We start from the raw sequence: 20,219 nt of genomic DNA, 5'->3' as shown, positions 1-20,219 counted from the left end.
GTTAAACATATTTTCATATTAATCATGTTGTGAAGAAGAATTAGAACCAATGGGAGAAACCACAAGAAAGAGGAAACAAAACAGTAGAAAGAAAAAAAAATGCAAATAGTACATTTCGATTTGCATTCATTCTCCATAGTTTTTTCTCTGGATATGGATAGCATTTTCCATCATGAGCCTTTTGTAGATGTCTTAGATCCTTGCATTGCTGAGAACAGCTAAGTCTATCAAAGTTAGTCATCACACAGTGTGGCTGTTACTGTGTACAGTGTTCTCCTGGTTCTGCTCACTTCACTCAGTATTAGTTCATGCAAGTCTTTTCAGGTTTTTCTGAAGACTGCCTGCTCATCATTTCTTACAGCACAATAGTATTCCATTATGTTCATATACCACAACTTATTCAGCCATTCCCCAATTGATGGGCATCCCCTCAATTTCCAATTCTTTGCTACCACATATAGAGCTGCTATAAATATTTTTGTACTTGTGGGTCCTTTTCCGATTTTTATGATCTCTCCGGGACACAGGCCTAGAAGTGCTATTGCTGGGTCAAAGGGTATGCACATTTTTATAGCCCTTTGGGCATAGTTCCAAATTGCTCTCCAAAATGTTTGGATCATTTTACAACTTCACCAACAATGTATTAGTGTTCCAATTTTACCACATCTTCTCCAACATTTATCATTTTCCTGTTTTGTCATGTTAACCAATCTGATAGGTGTGATGTGGTATCTCAGAGTCATTTTGATTTGCATTACTCTAATCAATAGTGAATTAGAGCATTTTTTTATGACTATAAATAGCTTTAATTTCTTCATCTGAAAACTGCCTGTTTATATCCTTTGACCATTTATCAACTGGGGAATGACTTGTATTCTTATAAATTTGACTTAGTTCTCTATATATTTTAGAAATAAGGCCTTTATCAGAGATACTGGCTGTAAAAATTCTTTCCCAGTTTTCTGCTTCCCTCCTAATCTTGGTTGTGGGTACCACATTTTAGCAAAGATATTGACAAGCTAAAACTTTCAGGAAGGTGAAGGGGCTGAAGTCCATGCTATATAGGAAGATGGAAGGAACTACTGATGCTGAATCTTGGAGAAAAGGTTTAAGTCAGGGATAATAACAGATTCCAAGTGACTGGTTACTGCTCTGAGCCTCCACTTCAGGAAATCGGCCTGCTATAGGCACTTCAAACTTGCCTCCTGCTCCTGACTCACATCTTCTTCCTCCCCTCCTCCACTCCAAATAGAATGGATACACATCCACTCGCCTTTCATCCCTTTTATGTTTTATCGTCCCCCATTAGCATGTAAGGGTAGGGACTGTCTTTTTGCTTCTCCGTGCATTTACAGCCCTTAGCAGGGATCAGCATAGAGCTTGTCACATAGTAAGCGCTTTAGGCATCTTTCTCAATATCTGTCATATGTGATTAGTCTTATTCTATTTAGTTTCAGAATGCTAACAACCAACACAAGTTGCAGAAAGGCATACTGAGACTTAATATAATTGCCAACAAAAGTGAAAGGTTACCTCATAAAGCAATGAGCTCTCCCACACTAGAGTTCCATTGCTCAAGAGGATTTCTGTTCAATCATGGGTTGGACTAGATCTAAGATCTTTTCTAACTCCTGAGATTCTGTGAACTTTCCTTATCAGTTAATGGATTGAAACTGCATTTAAAGCTTTCACAGTTTGGCTCTACTCTACCATTCCAGACTTCATATATATTATTCCCCTTCACACACTGTACCTTCCAGCTAAAATGTACTCACAGTGCTTTCTATTTTTATGCCTTTGCCCAGCCTCTGCCCAGTGTTCCTGGGCCATACCTCCCTCCAAGCTTTGCTCAAGAGCTATCTCCTACACAAGGACCTTCTTGATCTCCCCCTAAATTATCTTGAGTTTACTTTGTATTTTGTTCTACTTAAATATTGTTGGCCCTCGATAGAACATAAGCTCCTTTGGGGCAGGAAGTTTAGTTTTTCACTCCATGCCTTTTGATTGTACTCTGTGAACCACTCTTGAGCTCCCCACCACCTAAGAAAGGCCTAAAACCTGGATTGGCCAATCAGGAGAAAGACATTTTTTTTTGGCCCACTCTTAGTTTAACCTACCATACTGCCTTGTGTGCTCTGGCATAACAGACATGCTTTGCTTTGCTCTCTGAGTGAGCCCAAAATGCCCCTTCCTATGTCAGCAACTACAGCGCCAGATGAAGCTGACCAAGAACATTCTGCTGTTTATGACTACCAAGGACAAAGCGCCTTGAACGGGACACTAGCTTGAATAATGGGACTTTTTTTATCTTGCTATTTTATGGACACATGTTATGTTATGATATATATGGATACACACACACATACACATATAGTCATGTTAATGATAAAAGTAACACAAACATCTGGATCTACAATTTCAATTGATACTTTCACACTTCTTTTATCTTACTGTATATACAATCTATCCTATTAAGAAATTCCTTTCTCATGATGTTATGGTTAACACATGGAGACTATAATTTTGGTTGACACAGGCACCCTGAGTTGAGATTGCTCTAAATGTATAAAGGGGCTCCTTCAGCTTGTTTATTCTGAGTTCAGAATTATTTTCTGACTCCCATGCATACATGATTCTTTGCCTTAATGAGAATAAATAAGCACATTATAGCACATGTACAGCCTGATTGTTTGTTCCTTGGTCAAACCTTTGGAAAGGTGAACCCCATTCTGTTTGTTCTTAGTGCAAACCTTCGGTTAAGGGGAAAACTGATTGTTTCTTTGGACCAAACCAAATGGTTGACAACTCCATGCCCGGAATGCTCTCCCTTCAAGTCCCAGCTAAGATCCTACCTTCTACAAGAACCCTTTTCCAGTGCCTCTTAATGCAAGTGCCTTCATCTACCCTGCAAACATTCTGTTCGTACATAGCTGTTTACACGTTGTCTCCCCTATTCCACTGTGAGCTCCTTGAGGGCAGGGACCTTCTTTGTTGTTTCTTTGGGTCTCGGTTGCTTAGTACAGCGCCAGGTATGTAGGAGGCGTTTAATTAGTGCTTGTTCTTTGATGTTGCGGTTGGAACCTCAGCACCTGGCACGTAGGTGGCGGTAATTAAGTGCATTTTAATTAACACTGGCTGCCTGTCTGAGCCTGACCCCGGGGAGTGAAGGAGCTCGGCTGAGGTTGGGGGTTGGCCTGGATGCCAAACCCAGGCTTTGCCCCGCCCCCGCACGTGAGACTCAGTTTCCTCATATGCAAAACGGCGATAACAACCCCTGCAGAGGGTGCAATCTGACAGGGCGCTGCTCAGACACCAGCCCCATCGTGGAGAGGCTCAGGCCGGGCCCGGCTGCTCCCAGTGGGACCGTGGGCTGGTCACGCCCCCTCTCTAGGATTCAGTTTCCTCCATTGTAAAACAAGGGTGGGAGGAGTCAGTGTTGGACTCAGTTACCTCGAAACACCTCCTGGTTGCAGGTGATCCGAACTTGCAGCGCCCGAGGCCAGATGACACTGATCAATCCTGGCCGCCCAGTCCTGACTGGACTGAGTGGTCTGCGCTTGCGCCCTTGTCAGTCAGCTGCGAGACTCTTAGACCTGAGAAAGAGGTTCCTAGAGGGGCAGGTTACGTCATCTCTGAGGGGCGGGACCACACGAGGGTAAGATCCTATTTTTTCATTGGTCGCTTTCCAGGGATGTTTCTCTAGCCTGGGTTTCTAGCACCTGTAGCTCGAACTGGTTCCTTGCCCGTACTAAATATGGCCGCGAAGACTTCACGTTTCTCTCGCGGGACCAAAGTGTGCGCACGCCTCACTAGCATTGTCCAAGCCCATTGGGTAAACCTGGAGTATCGTCAGCGTTGATTGGCTGAAAGAGGCGGAAAGGAAAGCAGCCAGCAAGTTGATTAGTAAGGCCGTTCGCGGGATAGTGTTTGTGGCGCGAAGTCAGGTTTCTTCTAGGTGGAGAAACTGCGGGATTCCTCGGGCTCCCAGCGGACTTTGCAGACGCGGCCCCGCTACAGCCCTCGGGGCGCTGTGGCCACCATGTGGAACAGTAATGGAGGAGCTGGGCGAGAGGCTTTAAGGGAGGGGGCACAGAAGGGGAAAGGGAAATGTACAAAGAGGTGGAGTGGGAGGCTCGTCTAGGTTCCGAGGATAGGGGTGCTGAAGTGGGGGGCTCTCAGGGTAGAGAGGCTTGGCAGCGGTCTGGGGATAATAGGCGGGGGCAGCTGGGGATAGAGGTTCTAAAGGGGTCTGGAGATGGGGTGCTAAGCAGGGGACCAGGTGGGGAGAGAGCCTTGGCCCTAATCTGAGGCTGGGGGATAATGAAGGCGGGGGACGGACACAGGAAGGAGACCAGGTGGGGAGAGATGTCCGGTCCTAATCTGGGGGTGGGAGATCATGAAGGAGGGGACAGACACAGGAAGGGGTGGGTGGGGTGAGAGGCTTGGCCCTAATCTGGGGGTGGGGGATCATGAAGGCGGGGGACGGACACAGGAAGGAGATCAGGTGGGTAGAGATGCCTGGCCCTGATGTGGGGTGGGGGAAGATGGGCCGGGTGTCCACTATGGGATGGAGGATTCTTGACTCCAGCGAGGAAAAGTGATTCTGATGTCTTTGGTCTGCTGTTAATGCCAGGTGGATTTGATGGAGGCTATGGGAACACTTCCTACGTAAGTGGTGGCTACACACAGCCCCCAGGGGGGTTTGGCACTCCTACTGCTTCTCAGGCTGAAAGGAAATCAGTAAGTTGAAAATAAAGATAAACAGTTGGCACTGTTTTATTTACTTCTTCCTAAAGTGACTCCCTGCTTAGAAATGAATACCCATTTGTGATATTTAAGTATAAACAGAATTGACTTGGTAATGTGGGGATGTCTAGGGGATGGGCTGGGCAGGAGAGGATGTGGAGATAAGCTTAATAAATGTTTGTCAAGTCCTCCTTTAATTTGTATTTGTTTCTATGGTTTTATTTCTATTTTTCTTAATTTTTTAGCTCAAATTAATTTTATGTATCATAGAGAATCAATAAGGACAGAAAGGGAGGAATGAACAGAATATTCAGTCGATCAGCACAGACTGTAAATAAAATAGCCAATGATTGACTTTAGGGAGTAGGAAAGGGCTTCCTGATTAGATACTGGAAGTATCAGAGCCTTCCCTTTTTGCTTAGAGCCACAGAAGGGAAAGGGGAACCTAGTGATGGGGTGGGGCCTGTCTCACATAAATTGGATCACTCCTCAACGGTAGCCACAGCTCCCATGGAGTCATCTCTGCAATCTAGCCTTCTCACAGTGGTGCAAGGAGGAAGTACTGTCTCAGGATGAAAAATAGGTCCCATACCTCTCTCTTGTCTTCTACCTCTACTTCTGAGGACTCTCCAGGAATATGGTTTCATTTTTAAAATTAACAAAACAGCTAGTGAATCTTTCCTTGAGTAAGTTGCTGTTCCCCACATTCAAAGGCTCCATCTTCCTTTGAGACTTTCGTGCTTTGGAAGGGATGGATTGTAGATTTTGACCTTTTCTAAAACTAGCTGCTGATTAGACTGCACATAGACGGCTGATTCTGATGTATTCCCTATTTCAGTATTCAGTTTCTTGTAAAGATAGTTTTATTTTTTTGTCATATTATTTACTCATTAGATCCCGTACCTTTAAGTGTCTTCTTGGAAAAAGTTTTCATGACTTCCAGTTGACAGGCTTCTGAGTAGCTTACAAGCTTTTGGCTTCTTTTGTGTCTTAAACCTGAACTACATTTTCCAACCTCCTCCGGGCCCCACTTCATATTAAAGATGCCAGTTATCAAAATACACATAAACTTGGTTTGGTGGTGCTTGTCAGATTCTTTATGTGGATTTTCTACTTCTTCGTTCTCTGCAGTAAATGTTGGCCCATAAGCTACAGTTCCCTTCACAAGGGTCTTTTTGCTTAAGCTCATCACAGAAAGCACAGCAAGGTAACATCATGTGTTCCTTGAAACGTTTCTTGTTGGGCGCACAATAAAGCCAATTCTGTTGGTTCTTTCCTTTAGGAAAACCCTTGAGCCAGCCTCCTATTTAGCCATAGCTTCCTTCTGAATCTGTTTTCTTGGGGAGTGTCAGTATTGACAAGGGTCAGTCCTTCCATTAGAATGGAATTCTTTAATTCTGGTAGAATGTCACTTCCGCTCTGTTGCCTCCTTGGGATATGGAGGGGTTTGGTTTTCTAAATGTAAGTCCTAGCCCGTGTGGCCCCAAATTGACGTGGTCTTGGAAGCAAGAGGGAGCAGGGAGGGGGGCAAGATTCAGTAAAACCTTGGTCTAATTTGATGTCTACCTCCTGGCTCAGTTAGGAAAAAATAAGTATTTGGTATTCCCAAAGCCCTTTTGAGTCGTCTTAGCTAGAATTGAGACGCTTTATGCAGTGGATACTTAAAGAATGTGTGCTTACCTAAATGTGGCTTGGGATCAGTACATTGTCCTCATGATAAGAAACTAGTGCATCCTTTGTAATCTTGTACACAACAATATTGCAAGAAATTTCTCTGTGTGGGCTGAAATAAATTTGGGACTCTTTCTTTTCATCCCCTTACCTCCAAATTATGACGCTTGCCTAGGGTCACTGAGTAAATTAATGGAACCTTAGTTTTCTTGTGCTAAAAACAGATGTAATGAAGATCTCAGAGGCTATGTGAGGTGAAAACCAAACACAAGAGTGTCCTGAGTGGGATCCAACTCCGCACATGTTGTTTCTCTCATAGACAGAGGAGAACTCCAGCTTTCAGTCTGCTCTGTCTTTTTGTTTGTTTTTGTTTGTTTTTGTTTCAGTCTTTCACTGCTGATCCTTAGTATCCAGCTGATCGAGTTTTTCTTTGAGATCCCTGTGGTTGTATGAGGGAGACTGACCGGTGTGTTTTCTTTACAGAGAGCACGAGCCCAGCACATTGTCCCTTGCACCATATCACAGCTCCTTTCTGCCAGCCTGATTGATGAAGTATTTAAGATTGGGGAGATTGAGATTTCACAGGTATGGCAACAACATCTTGGTAGAATCCCTGAATAATGGTTTGTGATTAAAAGGGCATAAGTTTCACCCTGGGACTCAGGAAAATCATTGTCTACCTTTTTACGTAGGTCACTATTGTGGGAATAATCCGGCAAGCAGAGAAGGCGCCGACTAACATTGTTTACAAAATCGATGACATGACGGCTGCGCCGATGGACGTCAGACAGTGGGTGGACACCGACGTAAGTGCGTGGGGATGCATGGGAAAGATCCTTTGGTGTGAGTGAACTTCCACACGGTCTCAGGCTTGTGGAAAGTGCATAGCTTTGCTGGACTCTGCTGCAATCAGACCACATCAGGAGTATTGGGATGCCCCATTTTAGAAAGGACATTGGTAAACTAGAATGTGTCTGCAGGAGGGAGCCCAAGGTTGTGAGGCTACTGAAGATGACTATGATATATCAGAATCAGTTGAAGGAATGAGCTATGCTTAGCCTAAAGAAAAGAAGGCTTTTGGGAAGGGGAAGGATGACAGCCTACTTCAGGTATTTGGAGGGTTATGAAAGAAATTTGCTTTGTTTGGCCCCATGGGCTCCCTTGGGTGGGGAGATAGTGCTATCCCCCTCACTGGAGGTCTTTAAGCAAAGGCTGGATTGTACCCTAGTCACCCAGCCTTGCTTCATGGAGTAGGTGGAGCATGGACCTTGAAGGATGGGAAAACCCCTTCATTCTGGATGAAAGAAGCAGCATGAGCCCACATTGGCCGGGCTGTGGGGAGAGGTAGCCCAGGAAGAGGCACCTGTTCAGTCAGACAGCACCACTGTATTTGTCTCTGGGACCACGTTGCCAGACGGTCTCATTATACCTCATAGGGTCAGTCAAATGTGAAGACTCTGCATGAGAGCCTTTGGAATACCTTTCCTAAAGGTGGATGGGGATAGAATGTGAAGATGAAGGTACACTCTATTAAGTGCCCAGGCTGAGTCCTTCATCAGGCCAAATGTATGTATGCATTCTGCCATGCATAGAGACAGAGTGGCTAGTCACCCATTTAGCGTGAGGTGAGAGGTGCAGGTTAAGCCTAATAACAACCTCTCTTGCCTTTGTTTTCTTGGAGGGGGGGGACCTGTGACTTCATTGGTATAGGGAAGTCCTTGCTGAGGAAATGACCTCTCCTAATGCAGATCCATAACTGTTGTGTGACTTCTGCGCTTTGAGAATTGCCTGTACCACTGAGAGCTTGTAGCAGGGTCACTTGAGTTCAAGTCTTCTCTGCCCACTGCCCCACAGGGACTCTCTTCGCTCTACACCTTTCTCAGTGCCAGTGATTCTACCTTTAGAAATAGACTCATTTCTTTTAAGTCCTCTTTCCTTCTTGCTTAGATTATTGTAACGTCCTCCTGACTAGCCTCCCTGACTCCAGTTCTTCCAATCTATCTTACATTATATTGCCAACCTAACTATTCTTTTGGTCTTATTCCTTTGATCCAAAACTTTATGTGGCTCTCTGCCTACCAAGTAAAGTCCAGACTCCTTTGCATGCCACTGGTGTTGGGAATTCTGCCCACTCTGAAGTGTTATTGGCTGTTGGAGTCTTGAGCTATTTCGACATTCATTCTTAAAGTCTTCTTAAAGTTGAGTCTGAGCTGGACCTTGAGGAGAGAGAACTGAGACCAGGGAAGGGCAGCACCTGACCCAGAGTCCTTAGGAAAGCTAAGAGTGTGACAGGGCTCTTCATTCTAACTTCAAGACCCCCTGTTATGGAAAGAATAGAAATAACCTCTCTTGCCATGCAGCTATGCCTGTTCTTAACTTTCATTTTCCTTACCCATGTTGGTAATTAAACAGACACATTAGCCAATGACCATAGAAAACTCACCGATTGATTTTTGCCTCCCCTACTCTTAGGACACAAGCAGTGAGAATACTGTGGTACCACCAGAAACCTATGTGAAAGTGGCTGGTCATCTCAGGTCTTTCCAGGTAATGTTGGACATAAGTAATAATCATCACTCGTTTATATACCACTTTGCAGTTAACCTAGTGCTTCATTTACAGTGACCCTGGGAGGCAGATAGTACAATTATTACAGGTGATGAAACTGAGGCTCATAATGATGTGAATTGCCCACCATCACATAACCACTACTGTCAGTGTTGGGAATAAATAATAGGTTCTTGAACCCCATCTTCTGGCAAATTATGACTCTTCAGAGTAAAAACATTTACCTTTTATACACACCAAACGTGGTCTGTATTTGTCCCACAGTATTCTGGGCTGTGTCAGAATTGTTAAAACCTGTGAGTTTGAGAACAGTTCATGAAGTGTTACATTTTCTCCTGTCTCTTTTGTAGAAAACAGTTCTCATTTTCCATTTCAGTGAGCACTTAGAAAATAACAGTTGGGTCTAGTGGAAAGAACACATGCGTGGGTTCTGCTCACTTCACATTTAGAAGACCTAAATGCAGGACGGCTAAGTGGTGCAGTGGATAGAGCACTGGCCCTGGAGTCAGGAAGAACAGAATTCAAATCCAACCTCAGACATTTACTAACTGTGTGATGCTGGGCAAGTCACTTAATCCTGATTGCCCCCCCCCCCCCAAAAAAGACCTAAATGCAAATCCCATCTTCAACACTTAGCAGCCATTCGAGCTTGGCCAGGTCTTTTCTTTCCTGAAACTTATTTTCCTCACCTATAAAATGGGAGTAGTATTTATACTACTTGTTTTTAAGGCACTTGTGACAAAAGCACCTTGTAATTATCCTCTATGAATGTGAGATTGGTAGTAGTGATACTTGAAGTCAGTTACTTAAGATCCCTTAAGCTGTGGTATCAAGTCCAGTGTAAAGTAGTCTTGTAGTATTATGTTCCTATAAAAATTAAGGGGGAAGAGGCAGAGGGGTGGGGTCTGTTCTCAGACCTGAAATTCTTAGGTTTCTTTAAGAAGACCAATACTGTCAGTAACAGCAGACCAGCAGTTTAATCTCCCTTCCCCCCTCCCTCAGTTCTATGTTAAAAACCTGCCTGCTTGACATCTAATATTAAGTATTGTTTCAGCCCCTTTCTGTCTCTGCCTGTGAATTGTGAGGATGTCAGCTACCTGGAAATCCAAATAGAAATTTAAGCTGGTCTGGAATATTGTGTCCGTGTCCCCAGAGTCCCCTTGTGCCTGTAAATAAGTACAGAGCTTTGCTGATAGTTATGACAAAATGCTCTTAAAGGAAAACTTCCACAGAGCAGCTATATTTATGAATCTGATGCTTCAGAAGACGCAGACCCCAGATTCTATGTTTAACTTGCAGTCTGTATTAGTGGAAAGAGGATTTACCCCAATGAAATTGGGGAGTACTGGAGACAGAAAGCCCCTAGAAAAGTTCCCAAAGGATGTGTGTAGCTCCTGTGCTCAACTTCCTGGGGAGTCAGAGAAATAAGGCAACCCTGGTCAGACATAGGCCGGGAAGAAGACAGGGGCCAGAGTCCTGAGCTCAGACTGAGGAAGGGGCAGCTAAGTCGTTCATCTCATTGTAGAAAGAGGGTGGATGTGTTCATATACCCTAAGATGAAACTACATCTATTTTGCATAAAAACTGGGTGACACGTGGTCATTAGGGTCCACAATTGGCCTAATCGGATACGGCAGGCTATTAAGGGTTAACTAGACTTTTGGGGGACAGTCTGGAAAATCTGACTACCATTGATTCTTTTTTTTGCAAGGCAGTGGGGTGAAGTGACTTGCCTAGGGTCACACAGCTAGTAAGTGTCAAGCGTCTGAGGTCAGTTTTGAACTCAGGTCTTCCTGAATCCAGGACCAATGCTCTATCCCACTGTGCCATCTAGATGCCCCCTTACCATTGATTCTTAATGTTGCTTTTGTGGTCAATAATTCATCATTCTAGACAACCAGATGCAGGAGAAGCCCAGGCCATCACTGACTTTCATGTTGGCGTCATCCTGCCTTAGAGGCAGCTTGAAGAGAGCTCCTGCTGTGTTCCCTTCTTTGTCCTAAACTGTCTTGTTATTTTAACAGAACAAAAAGAGCTTGGTGGCATTTAAGATTCTTCCTCTAGAGGACATGAATGAGTTTACCATCCATATCCTGGAAACTGTCAATGCCCATATGGTACTAAGCCAATCTGTCAGCCAGGTGAGTACTTCTGGAAGGTAATTCTTTGGTCAGTCAGTCCATCAGTAAGCATTTATTAGGCACCTACTGTGTGCCAGGCACTGTACTACCTGCTAGACATACAGAGAAAGGCAGAAGATAATGTTCTGGAGGAGCTCACAGTCTGATGGGGGAAACAAAATAGAAACATTTATGTGCAAACAAGATAGACATAGGGCAGATCAGTTTTTCTTTCTCTAGGATGTTGGAAATAGGATAAGATTTAGAGCTGAGAGGATATGTGTGTATGGTTTTTTTCTTCTGAACTTAAACACCATAAAAAGAACATTTACCTATATATAGAAGCACACAAAGAGAGGATTCTCTATGTATCCAGGAATCAATTTCATACACTCACTCATCTTACTGTATATTACTTTAAGAACTGAATTGCTAGTCTATGATTCCTTCTGAATTTCTGTGAATTTTTAAAATGTTAGATTGTCCCCCTTTTTTGTATCGCTAGTGCTATCTCTTCCCAATCTTCTCAATTTATAAACTGAGAAGAAGAAATGAGGTGGGCGGGGACCCCTTGTAACGCATTTGCAGAGTTAAGCAAAATGAATCCATGATGTTGACTGCATTCAAAACCTTATGTCTTAATCAAATTACCAGTATCAAAAATGAAGAGGGTGAATGCACCACCAGTGAAGATGAAATTAAAGCAATTATTAGCAGCTGTTTTGCCCAATTATACACCAATAAAATTGACACTCTAAATGAAATGGATGAATTTTTTAAAAATCTAAATAGAATACCTAAATAATCCTGTCTTAGAAAAAGAAATTGAACAAGCCATCAGTGAGCTCCCTAAGAAAAAAAATCCAGGATTAGATGGATTTACAAACAAATTCTACCAAACATTTAAAGAACAATTCCAATACTTTTATAAACTGTTTGAAAAAATAGATAAAGGAGTCCTACCAAATTCCTTTCATGACACTAATATGGTTTTGATACCTAACCTGAGGAGAGCACAAACAGGAAAAGAAAACTATAGACCAATTGCCCTAATGAAAATGGACACAAAAATTTTAAGTAAAATACTAGCAAGGAGATGTATCACAACATTCATATGCAATAACAGGTTGCAGGACTGGTTCAGTATTGGGAAAACTATCAGCTTAATTGACCATATCAAAAACAAAAGCAACAAAAATCATATGATTATATTACTAGATGCATAAAAAGTATCTTGTTTTGTTTTTAATTTTTTTTTTTACGCAATTGGGGTTAAGTGACTTGCCCAGGGTCACACAGCTAGTAAGTGTCAAGTGTTTGGTCTGAGGTTGGATTTGAACTCAGGTCTTTCTGACTTCAGGGCTGGTGCTCTATCCACTGCGCCACCTGGCTGCCCCGCATAAAAAGTTTTTTACAAAATACAACATGTATTCCTATTAAAAACTCTAGAAAGCATAGGAATCACAATGGAGCTTTTCTTAAAATGATAAGTATCTATTTAAAACCAAAAGCATGAATTATCTGTAATAGGGATGAACTAGAAGTCTTTCCATTTAGATCAGAGGTGAAGCACAGATGTCTATTATCACCACTATCATTATTGTACTAGGAATACTAGCTATAGCAATAAGACAAGAAAAAGAAATTGAAGCAGCTTTGTGCAGAGGATATGATAGTGTCCTTAGACAACCCAAGAGAATCGATTAAAAATCTAGTTAACAATGAACAACTATACAGAGTTGCAGGATATAAAGTAGACCCACACAAATCCTCAGCATTTTACTGACAAAATTTGGCTCCAAGAGATGGAAAGAAAAATCCCATTTAAAATAACTGCAGACTGTATAAAATACTTAGGAGTCAACTTGCCAAGACGCACAAGAACTCAGAACACTATTACAAAACACTTTTCACAGAAATAAAGACAGATTTAAACAATTGGAGAAGTACCAATTGCTCATGGACAGGTTGAGCCAATATAAAAATGACAGTACTCTCTAAATTAGTTAATTCAGTGTCATACCAATGAAAATACCAAAGAATTACTTTATAGAGCTAGAAAAAATAATAAATTCATCTGGAGGAGAAAAAAGTCAAGAATATCGAGGGAATCAATGGAAAAAAAAGAGGAAAAAAAGTAGCTTAGTAGTATTAGATTTCAAACTACACTTCAACAAAATAATCTGGTATTGGATAAGAAATAGAGAGGTTGATCAGTGGAATAGACGAGGTGTGCAATATGCTGAACTAAATGACCACAATAACTTAATGTTTGATAAACCCAAAGATCTAAACTGTTGGGTACAAAAAATGAGCTGGGAGGCATGATTAGGGAGCAGTTCTGAAAACGATCTAGATGTTTTAGCAGACTGCACGCTAGATGTGAGTCAGCTGTGGTAGCCAGAAAAGGCAGTACCTTCTAGGACTGTGTAAGTCAGGGCATTGTTTCCAAGAGTAGGGTGGTGACAGTCCCCTGTCCTCTACCCATGTCAGACTCTGTCTGGAGTGCTGTGTTCAGTTCTGGGGGCTAAGCTGTCCATAAGCTGAAGAGTGCCAGAAGAGGGCCACCCAGACAGTGACGTGAAGTGGGGCTATTTAGCCTGGAGACGAGAAGGCTCAGGGGGCGCACGGTGGCTGTCTGAGAGTGTTTGGAAGCCTGTAGTGTGGAGAAGGGCTGGACTTTGGGGGGTGGGGTGGAAGGGACCAAAGGCCAATTTGGGCTGGGCGTCAGGGATGACTTCCCGCCAGTTAGAGCAGCCCAGAAGGGGGTGGGCCGAGTTGGAGGTGGTGGCTTCCTGGGAAGAGGCTGAAAGACCATTGTTGGGTCTGGTACAGTGGGAATTTGTCCAAGATGGGTTGGACTGAATGGGTAGTGAGCTTCCTTCCAATTCTCAGATTCCGTGATTCTTTAATTTGACAGCATACACAACTGGTCATCCAGTTTTGCTTTTTTTTTTTTTTCCGTCCAGTTTTTTCTTGAGGACTTCCACTGAGAAAGAACCCCTTCACTTGTGCATAGCTCTAATTGTTAGGAAGGGCATTACTCGTCACCCCAATCCTAGATTTGCTTCTTTGTAATTTTTGCCTCTTCCTGCTAATTGTGGTCTCTAGGGCCAAGCAGAGTAATCTCCTCTCTTCCGGTCTTTGAAGCATTTGAAGACTGTACTCTCCTGTCCTCTCCTGCCCCACTCCACCCCACCCCAAGTTTCCTGCCTATTCCTCCAGCTCATCCGTGGCCTCATTAAAATGTGGTACCTCTCACCAGACACGTCTTCCGAGAAATAGTCTGAACTCAGCAGAGGGTAGGAGGTCTGTCACCTCCCTAGTCCAGGCAACGACGCTTCCATTAATGCAGCCCAGGGTTTTCTTGGCTTTGTTGGCTCACGCTGAATTTACAATCTGCTAAGCCCTCTCATATCCTTTTTTTTTTTTTTTTTTTTTTTTTAAGTGAGGCAATTGGGGTTAAGGGACTTGCCCAGGGTCACATGGTTAGTAGGTGTCAAGTGTCTGAGGCTGGATTTGAATTCAGGTTTTCCTGACTCCAAGGCCAGAGCTCTATCCACTGTGCCACCTAGCTGGGCTTCCCCCCACCAATATCCTTTTCAAACTAGCCCTGCCTTGGAGATCATTGTGTCCAGGGTTTCACAACTGTTTGTTCATGGCAGATTTTTGCCAGTTTGTCTAACTTTTACTACCAAAGACCCTTCCATCTTAAAAACCTAAACTCAAAAAAAAAAAAATCTGACTCTTGTTCTTTCTCTCTGTTCACTCTAAACACCCTGCCCAGTATTATGAAACACTGACCTCAACTGATGTTACACATCTTAGAGCAAAAGAGTACAGAAGAATTGTTCTTTCCCATGTCTGAGGGGCCTTCCAAGAGGCCCTGCAACTTGACCTTAGGGGAGGGAACTTGGGTCCAGAGAGTGGAATGCTGCCCTGTGAGGCTGGCGGCAGGGCTGGACTAGAACTCGTCTCCTGATTCCCAACCTAGTACTTTAAGTGTCCTTTTTTTTTCTTTAGCCCTTGGCAGGAAGACCTTCTCTCAGCACCTCTGGAATAAGGGATCCAGGAAGCTTTGGGGGAAACAGCTTTGGTGGGAGTAGTCTTATGCCGGCAAATGGCCTCACTGTAACCCAGAACCAGGTAAGCCTCGTGTGTGAAAGCATCAGTATCCTGGCTCATGTGCCCACTAATTATGATATTCTAATGCCATGCATGTGCTGCTATTTCTCCCATATTTTATTTCTTTTTTTTTCTTTTTTGTATTTTTTTTTTTTTTGGAGGCAGTCATGGTTAAGTGACTCATCCGGGGTCACACAGCTAGTAAGCATCTGAGGCTGGATTTGAACTCAGGTCCTCCTGACTGCATGGCCAGTGTTCTGTCCACTGCACCACCTGGCTGCCCCTACTCTCGTTTTTCAGTGAGTTAATCCCTCCCTGCCTTCTTTACTAGTATCATTTTTTTAGAAGGAGAATGCGGGATTCCATTCTATTCTTTAATTTTTAAAACTTGCTAAATCAAAATGCAGCCTTGGAGCCTCCCCTCCAGCAGTGTCTCCCGTTCATATGTGATTGCTCAATAGATGTGTAAAGGTGCCATTGTTGGAGGGCCCTCTGGCTGTCGGTATCAAGGAACTATTCTTAGGGATTTCAGTGTCTGCATTGGTGACCCCAGATCTTCCCGCTGCTCATCTCCCGCTGAACTTCAGCTCCGCTGCGGCGCGGTCGCTTTTTTACACTTCTTTTGCTTGCCCCATCTCTCATATTTGGGGCTCTCCTCTCCCTCACCCAAGCCTCCTCTTGTTCCTGCTCTCCCTAGCACCAAGCTGATTTGTCTCTGTTATAATCTGTGGTCCCTGGACCATCCCTCACTTCCATTCCACCTCCTCCATTCTGCTTGTACTTACAGACTCACCCTTGACCTCAGTGCAACCCTGGAGCTCCTGGCCTTGCTCTGCCCACTGTCACTCACCGTTTCAGGCCTCTGGGGACTTGGTGCTGGATCAGCTCTCCCCCAGCTGTTCCTGCAGAACATCACTGTCAGCATGGCCCAGGTTTCCCCCCACCCCTGCTCGCTCTTCTGAATTCATTCCTTCGCTTGGTGGCACTGCCATTTGAGCGGGTCCTTTGTTCATCGTGAGGTGTTTTTGGTTTTGTTTTTTAATTCATTGATGTCTTTTGTTTTTATACAACTTCCATTTCCCAGTATGTCCCTCCTACCTCTTCTTCCCAGACCACCATCCCTTAAAATAAAAAAGAGACAAAGGGAGAAGCAGTTCAGCAAAACTAACCCTTGCATCCACTGATTCTTAATAGATTCCATGGTGTTGCACGCCCACGGACCTTGACCCCGCCTGGAAGGGAGAGGGCTTCATTCTCATATGTCTTCTTTGCACCAAGCACGGTCATGACAGGGGCTCAGTGATCAGTTTGGTGGTGTTCTTTCCACCTAGTTGTTGTAGTCATTGTGTGTATTGCACGAGCAGGTCCTATCAGCTGCATCTCTACAGCATGTCTCTGGTCTTTCCCTCTTCATTCCACAGTCAGGGCCCTGATACAGTAACCTCCTTCCAGGTCTCCTCATCCCTCCATTCTTCTCACTGCTCCCAGAATAATCCTTTCCACAAGTGGTTCTGCTCGTATCTCACAAAGATCCCAAGCAGCTTCATGGGACTGCAGAGGAAAGTTCACCTTGCCTGACAGTCACACTCCCCTCTTCTCAGCCTGGTTCCATTCCGACTTTCAGCTTTTATTTCCTACCATTATTTGCAACTTTGCAAATTCAAGGTGTGGTTTGCAGCTTGTCTGAAAAATGTCTAGGGAGTTGGGGGACTCCCAGCTCGGTATGAACTCCTGGGCTTCCAGGAGTGGGGAGGTGGTGGTCCCACGCTCCTCCATCCTGGTCAGATGCTGTGGTTTAAGAGGAGCCCTGAAGAGCTGCAGGGTGTCCAGAGGACAGCCAGGGTGGTGAAGGGCTGCAGGTCTGGCCTTGGAGCAGAGGGGATGTGAGAGCCAGGGTTAGAGTCTGGAGGGCCTTCACACGGAAGGGGATCACACTTGTTCTCTGGCCCCAGACAGAAGAACCAGGAGCAATGGGGGACGTTGGCAGGGGCCGGCTTTAGGCTTCACGTCAGGGAAAGCTCATTAGCTCGAGCTGTCCCTGCGTGGAATGGCCGCTCCGGACCATGAAGGTTCTTCTTTCTTGGAGGTCTCCAAGCAGAGGCTGGATAACCCCTGATCAGGTCGGTCTTAGCAGAGATTTGAACTAGATGGTCACCAGGGTTACTTCCAGCTCTCACTGAAGTCTGTGACTTCTCCCCTCCAAGCACTCTGAACTCTGGATGACTGTTAACTTCCACCCCTACCACCCTGGGCAGGATCAGACTGCTGTGCCCTTGGCTCCTTGCACCGGCCTGCCCTGCCTGTCTCCTCCGTCCCCACTCCCAGCCCCACACTCCGTCTCCTTCAACCCCACACAACGCTTTGTTCTGTCACTCAGAATGACGTGTGGCTTGCACAAGGCCGTCTGGTGTCCTGTGTGTCACATCCAGCACAGGGTGCACGTACTCAGCACTTTTAAGTGTTTTGTCATGTTGTCACATCAGGGTTTCCATCTGGCTTAACCGATTTCTCTTCCGAGTTTTTCCTAGTGGTGTGTTTATAGTGGATTTTCTGTGATCAGTCAGTCAGATTTTGATGGTTCTCCCCACAGGTGCTGAATTTGATTAAAGCATGCCCAAGGCCAGAAGGCATGAACTTTCAGGATCTCAAGTCTCAGCTTCACAACCTAAATGTGTCTGTAATCAAGTAAGTGCACTGACTCCCCTCCAGTCAGGCCTCCAGAACACGCATACTGACTTAACAGATGGTGTCTGAACTGCCCAGGCTGTCGGAGGAGGCTTGTGTGAGGACCTTCTCTGGCCAGAGCTGTCACAGGGTAGCTCCAAACCCCAGGAGGGTTTATGTGCCAGCCTTTAGGCTTGGTTCAGAGGATTGAGATGAGGCTGCGGAGCCCTTGGAGGGGAGGGGAGGGGGAGACGGGGAGACTGCCTGGGGCTGCAGGAAATGAACTTCTCTCTGCCAGTCCTACAGAACTTTCACAGAACAGTCACTACAGAACCTCACAAATAGGTTAAGAGATGAGCAAACTGAAGCCAAGGAGGGGAAGGAAGTAGCACAAGCTAGAGTCACAGCTGGTCAGTAGCGGAGGCCAGGCCTGAACCCCACTCAAGACTCCACCTTCGCTCACTGTGCCACATTGCCTGGGGCTCCTCTTTAGCCTCCTGTAGCCACAGACTCTGGTCAGCTTTCCCCTGCCCCATGAGAGACCTGTGCTCAAGTCTGCCTTCTCCTCTGCCTTGTGCAAACAGGGTGACCAAACTGTGGTCTGTATCGGCAGGAAGTGGGGGGAGCCTCTGGCCAGCTTCTCTCTCTTTACAAACCGCTCGTCTGAAGCGAGCTGAGCTCATGTTCTCTCTCTCCTCCAGGCAAGCTGTCGATTTTCTCAGCAATGAGGGACACATCTATTCCACCGTGGATGATGACCACTTCAAATCCACAGACGCGGAGTAACTCAACAGCTAGTTTTGTTTTCACAAGAGCCTCAGCTCCCACCGTGCGTCATTTGATCTAGTGACTGACAAGGTTTTCCACAGACACTCTCATATGCTTCCTCAGAGCTTCTGCTCCCCATCTCCTTCTGACGCCCCAGCTGACACCAAGCACACTTACCAGTCAACTAGCACAAACTCGCAGAAATGTCTGGACTTGGTGGAGGGAGGCACCATAGGAGTCAGGGGAAAATATTATTTAAAAGAGGGTTTGAAAACTTGTGTCTTAAAGCTTCCCTCCCTCAGAAAAAGTGGGCGGGCCTGAATGTCCTGGGGCCAGCCAGCGGGGCCTTGTTTTCTGGCCATGGCTTCCAGATCAGGCAGCAGGGGTGGCTGGACGGATGTGTGTGCACCTGTTGTAGTAATGCTGATGAACGTGATGCTGAAGAACGTATGGGAAGATCATTAGTTAGAGTGCAAAATAAACATGACCTGATCTTGGGTTAACATTTTTTAAGTGTTCCTGTTTCATTAACTCACCAGAACATTAGGGTCGAAGACTTGCCTTTTTTAAAGTAAGTTCTATTAGTGTCTTTTGTTTTTACATCACACTCATTTCTAGATCTGCTGCACTCTCTTCTAACAAAGAAAAATAGCCATGTAAAAACAGCTGGTTTGGTGATGCATTGGACAGTCAACAAATACTTATTAAAGTGCCTGCTGGGTGCCGATCACTGTGCTGAGCACTGGGGATACAAAGAAAGGCAAAAGATAGTCACCGTTCTGGAGGAGCTCAGTCTGATGGAGGAGAAACAAGCAGTTGTACAACAGGATGTAGATGGTATCAGTTGGAAACAGTCACTGGAGAGGCAGTACTAGCATTAAAGGGGATCGGGGAAGGCTTCCTTTAGAAGGTAAGCCTGGAGATGGATTAGGAAGAGAGTTCCAGGGACGAGGGACAGCCAGTGCCAATGCCTGGAGTGAGCAAATGGAGCTTACCGGAACAGCCAGGAGACTGGATCACAGAGCACCTGAACTAAGTTAAGCAAGATTTAACAAGATTGGAAAGGTAGGGAAGGGGCCAGGCTGGGAAGGGCTTTGAACAACCAGTGGGACTTCACGTCTGGCGCCGGGGTGATAGGCCTGGAGTTGACTAGATCAAGGGAGGGTTGACGTCCTATGGACTCTCTAGCTAAAGATCTGTTTGACAGCTGAGTGAGGAGAACCTGAGGCAGGGAGGCCCACCAGCAGGCCATTGTAGTAATCCAAGCCGGAAGCACTGAGGGCCGGCACCAGGGTGGTGGAGGCATCCAATGTTTGTGTGAAAGTCCTGCGGCTGAGCAGAGTCTGGCCACAGGAGGCTAGAAGAGGAGCCCCAGGCAATGTGGCAGGCAGTAAGAGAAGCTGGATGCTTTTCCAGTCCCCCTACCTCTGCTGAGAAGAATGGTCTGTCAGGGTGGGGAGCCTGCGGCCTGCCTTGAGGCTGCATGAGGCCTTTTGACTAAGTCCAAGTTTTACAGAACAAATCCCCTTAATGAAAGGATTTGTTCAGTGGAGTTTG

General features: G+C 45.1%; 2 protein-coding genes across 3 annotated transcripts in view; one reads left to right on the top strand and one right to left on the bottom strand.

Moving 5' to 3' along the window:
• SMPDL3B (sphingomyelin phosphodiesterase acid like 3B) overlaps positions 1-3,662 on the bottom strand; it is a 43,581-nt gene extending 39,919 nt beyond the window's left edge. Inside the window, exon 1 of one of the 2 annotated variants that reach the window (XM_027864367.1) lies at positions 3,451-3,662. The gene's annotated coding sequence lies outside the window, so the exon portion shown is untranslated. The remainder of the gene's footprint in view (positions 1-3,450) is intronic. The other variant, XM_027864365.1, reaches the window with a different exon arrangement.
• Positions 3,663-3,883: 221 nt separating this feature from the next.
• LOC114044977 (replication protein A 32 kDa subunit-like) lies at positions 3,884-19,170 on the top strand. Its single transcript, XM_027864765.1, has 9 exons — positions 3,884-4,049; positions 4,634-4,740; positions 6,901-7,002; positions 7,110-7,223; positions 8,890-8,964; positions 11,010-11,126; positions 15,129-15,251; positions 17,821-17,915; positions 18,596-19,170. Exons 1-9 carry the CDS (start codon positions 4,040-4,042, stop codon positions 18,678-18,680), a joined length of 828 nt encoding a protein of 275 aa, XP_027720566.1. The 5' UTR covers positions 3,884-4,039; the 3' UTR covers positions 18,681-19,170.
• The last annotated feature ends 1,049 nt before the right edge of the window (positions 19,171-20,219 follow it).

This window comes from Vombatus ursinus, unplaced genomic scaffold (assembly GCF_900497805.2).
Source record: "Vombatus ursinus unplaced genomic scaffold, bare-nosed wombat genome assembly UNPS02014775.1, whole genome shotgun sequence".
NCBI classification, from domain to species: domain Eukaryota; kingdom Metazoa; phylum Chordata; class Mammalia; order Diprotodontia; family Vombatidae; genus Vombatus; species Vombatus ursinus.
The sequence above is the reverse complement of the archived record's forward strand: the minus strand, read 5'-3'. Positions and strand labels throughout refer to the sequence as shown.

Bases quoted from the DNA above. Each gene is read 5' to 3' on its own strand.
- LOC114044977 (XM_027864765.1), top strand. The intron at 7,003-7,109 runs GTATGGCAACAA...CTTTTTACGTAG, and splicing joins GGGAGATTGAGATTTCACAG to GTCACTATTGTGGGAATAAT. The intron at 15,252-17,820 runs GTAAGCCTCGTG...TTCTCCCCACAG, and splicing joins TCACTGTAACCCAGAACCAG to GTGCTGAATTTGATTAAAGC.